Source organism: Sinocyclocheilus grahami, unplaced genomic scaffold (genome assembly GCF_001515645.1).
Source record: "Sinocyclocheilus grahami isolate Dianchi unplaced genomic scaffold, SAMN03320097.WGS_v1.1 scaffold423.1, whole genome shotgun sequence".
NCBI lineage: Eukaryota > Metazoa > Chordata > Actinopteri > Cypriniformes > Cyprinidae > Sinocyclocheilus > Sinocyclocheilus grahami.
This window is the reverse complement of record NW_015505602.1, coordinates 24,624-28,418: the sequence shown is the minus strand read 5'-3', so window position 1 is coordinate 28,418 and position 3,795 is coordinate 24,624. Positions and strand designations below refer to the sequence as shown.

The window sequence follows — 3,795 nt, the reverse complement described above, 5'->3', positions numbered from 1 at the left end:
TCAACTGGTCAAAATGCACAACACCGCTGTATGCTGCGTGAAAGATGCGTGCGCACTCTGATGTAAACAAGCGCACATGGCGGAACACTTTCCCTCTCTGACAGCAGATGGAGCTAAACTGCAGAAATAATAATAATAATAATAATAATACTACATTTAAATGCAGCCGTTCCCCCGGAAACCCTGTAAACAAAGCAGCTGCACTACTTTCTGCTTCTGAATCATTTAAATGATTTAAACAGCCATTCAGATTTGTGTATTTGCTATGATGTTCATCACAGCGCCAAATACTTAAATATTTAGACTTGACTTAGGCTATTTATTTTCAAACTTTTTTTACATTTTAATCTGGACTACAACATGCCCTAGATATTGTTTGAAAGTGTTTTGATTTTTAATTGTTCGGTCACACTTTACATTAGGGCTTCATTAGTTAACAAACTGCCAATGAAAAACTCTTCTGAACATTCATTAATCTTAGGTATTCCAATATTTAATAACACGTTGTTAAAATCGAAAGTTGCAACTGTGTTATTTAATGAGCTAACATGAACAAAGACTTGTATTTTTTAAACAAAGATGAGTAACTTCTGTAGCAAATGTAGCTATTGCTCGTTGTGAATGTTAATGCATTAACTAAGGTTAACTAATGAGGTCTTATTGTAAAGTGATACCTATTGGTCTGCATCTGTGTAATCTGTGTAAAACTTAACTTTATAAATTTTTCTGTATTGCTTTATTGCATTTAAATGTTGTTATTTTTGTTATAAGAAAAAAGTTATTAAACCTGTTATACTGTATTATGACAGCACTTTAAAAAAAACTAAATTCCAATACCGTGATAATACCGTATAACGTGATAAAAGCATTAGCAATTAATTGCAACATGAAAATTTGATCCCGGCATATCCCTAGCCCCAAGTAAACACGACTTTCCCATTTCAAATTCCCCACAGCAGCACTAACCAAAGTTTCCCGATGAAAGCCAACTGGCTTTATATCACAAATGTAGCCCATGAATGGTGTCCCTCACCAGATCTCGATCATGGTCACGCCCGGTCTGATCCAGCTCATGACGTATTTCCTGACCTGCCGGTGGGCCTCGGCAGCCTGTCTGAAGTCGCTCCACATCTCCTCATTAGCCTGATCCAAACATTTCTTCTCCTCGTTGGTCATCCGCCATGCAGCAGTGCGTCTGTGTGCAATAAAACATATTCACTATGATGTTTTTAGCTGGGTTTAAAGTCTGTAGATAAGCAGCTGCTGTCTGTACCCATCTTGCGTCGGTGGATATTCACATTCCTGGCCCTTGGCATAAACCCCATTGGTGCAAAGCTCACAGATGGGGATAGATGGAGGATCTGTTTGAACTTTGGCTGAAAGAGAATGAAGGAATATGAATACGTTATGTTCAAGGCCTTTTACAGAATCAATTTTTTTGTCCATACGGTAAAACATTTAAATAGGTCATTTTGATGGATATGAGAGACTCCAAGGGGAATTTAAACAATCACTCACGTCCTTTCTTTTTCTTCTTCTTCTTCTTCTTCTTCCCAGTCGAATCTCCTTCCTCACCATCTGCCAGATAGAGATGTCACAATATAACAATCAACATAAAAACAAAAACTTTGGCAGATACACATGGAATTGTAATGGGAATTAACTCCAGACAAACCCTCTTCGGGCTCGTCCTCTTTTTCTTGGTCTTCTAAAGTTTGTTGCTCCATCTGATTTGCCACTTTGGTGATGCCAGGCTCTCCTCCACCCTCATGGTTTCCTATAAATAACAGCACAGGGAATTTGATGTAGATATCGCAAATACAATATACAGGTGCATCTCAATAAATTAGAATGTCGTGGAGAAGTTCATTTATTTCAGTAATTCAACTCAAATTGTGAAACTCGTGTATTAAATAAATTCAATGCACACAGACTGAAGTAGTTTAAGTCTTTGGTTCTTTTAATTGTGATGATTTTGGCTTCAGTCTGTGTGCATTGAATTTATTTAATACACGAGTTTCACAATTTGAGTTGAATTACTGAAATAAATGAACTTTTCCACGACATTCTAATTTATTGAGATGCACCTGTATATTTGACAGACAGAAAGCACGTGGAGTCAGACTCCTCTTATAACAACATTACACAACTGCCATGAGTTCACCAGCTAGTTAAACACTCTAACCAGCCATTAACTCAACGCTCGGATTAAATGCATAAAGCATATTTGTGTTGTTTAACATTTAATTATTGCAGGTTTGCGTCATATTCTGAGTTGCATTATTTTTTATTCATTTTGAGGAATACTAAATCTGTGCTTTTTTTGTGTGTGTGTGTGAGTGAGATGAATTAATGCATATTCATATTTATTTTAGAACTACAGTAACATCTGATTTCTCTCAACATGGCAACAGGAGAGCTGTCGGTCAATACATTGGAAAAAAAAAGAACTTGCGTTACTTATTTGAAAAAGTAACTCAGATATTCTCTTGTAAATTAAAAAGTAATGCATTACTTTACTAGTTACTTGAAAAAAGTAATCTGATTACGTAACTCACGTTACTTGTAATGCGTTACCCCAAACACTGGTGGTGGGGACATAACTGCAGACAACAGACATTTAATTGTTTGATCAAAATTATTGCTAGGGACAGTTTAGTAGTCGCTGGGTTCATGTCATAGCGTCGCTACTAAATTCTACACCTTTGAAAATCATAACAAGCGATGTTCAACTTTGGAAACTATAGTTTTGTTTGGATTGTTTGACTACTCGAAAGAGAATATAGGAAAATGTAACTTAATTAATTTGTGTTTCCTGCTAGCACATACATAAGGATCTTAACGCAGCAAACTTGTTTGTTAAAGGTTAAAATTAACAAATACACATTAAAATTAAAATTATTGCTTGGGACGAGTGTCCCTAATAAATTTTACACCCTTGTTAAAACCCCTTTATTTATCCCCTATACATTTTTTAATGCATTTTATAAAATGACAAACAATTATTAATCTTTTTGGACCTTGAAAACGTGTAGGCATATTTATTGCTTTTATTTAGGCTGTAATAATTTTCAACTTTTAGTTTAACACCGGAACTTTAAAAGAACGTCATTGATTCACTATTGCCAATAAATGTATTTCTTTATTTATTTAGTCATTTATCAGATGCTTTTATCCAAAGAAACTTACAAACAGTGTTGGGGGTAACACATTACAAGTAACGCGAGTTACGTAATCAGATTACTTTTTCAAGTAACTAGTAAAGTAACGCATTACTTTTTAATTTACAAGAGAATATCGGAGTTACTTTTTCAAATACGTAACGCAAGTTACTTTTTTTCCAATTTATTGATTGACAACTCTCCTGTCCCCATGTTGAGAGAAATCAGAAGATGTTACTGTAGTTCTAAAATAAATATGAATATGCATTAATTCATCTCACTGACAAAAAAGAAAAAAAAACAGATTCATTATTCCTCAAAATGAATAAAAAATAATGCAACTCAGAATATGACGCAAACCTGCAATAATTAAATGTTAAACAACACAAATATGCTTTATGCATTTAATCCCATTCTATTTGCTTCTGACCTTCGATGATCCAGTTCAACCGTACTAATAAGCACAAATTACTCTAGACAACTTTGTTTATTGCTGAAGTGTGTTGAAATGTCTTCTTCTGCGTTCTACTGTACGGACGTAAATTGACTTTCCTTCAGCCCGAGGCTTATTCATTTCACTTTTGAAAAAAAAAATATAACTTTTTTATTTTAAAAACAAACAAGCAGGCCCTGT

The 3,795-nt window shown here is 34.6% G+C and overlaps 1 protein-coding gene across 1 annotated transcript in view; it reads right to left on the bottom strand.

The window, feature by feature from the left end:
* LOC107551412 (methionine aminopeptidase 2-like) overlaps positions 1–3,795 on the bottom strand; it is a 13,423-nt gene that overhangs the window by 9,375 nt on the left and 253 nt on the right. Inside the window, exons 2-5 of the mRNA XM_016232995.1 lie at positions 1,676–1,777; positions 1,519–1,578; positions 1,274–1,376; positions 1,034–1,195 (exon numbers count right to left, since the gene is read on the bottom strand). Of these exons, the coding sequence (XP_016088481.1) occupies positions 1,034–1,195; positions 1,274–1,376; positions 1,519–1,578; positions 1,676–1,777 (427 nt within the window). The remainder of the gene's footprint in view (positions 1–1,033; positions 1,196–1,273; positions 1,377–1,518; positions 1,579–1,675; positions 1,778–3,795) is intronic.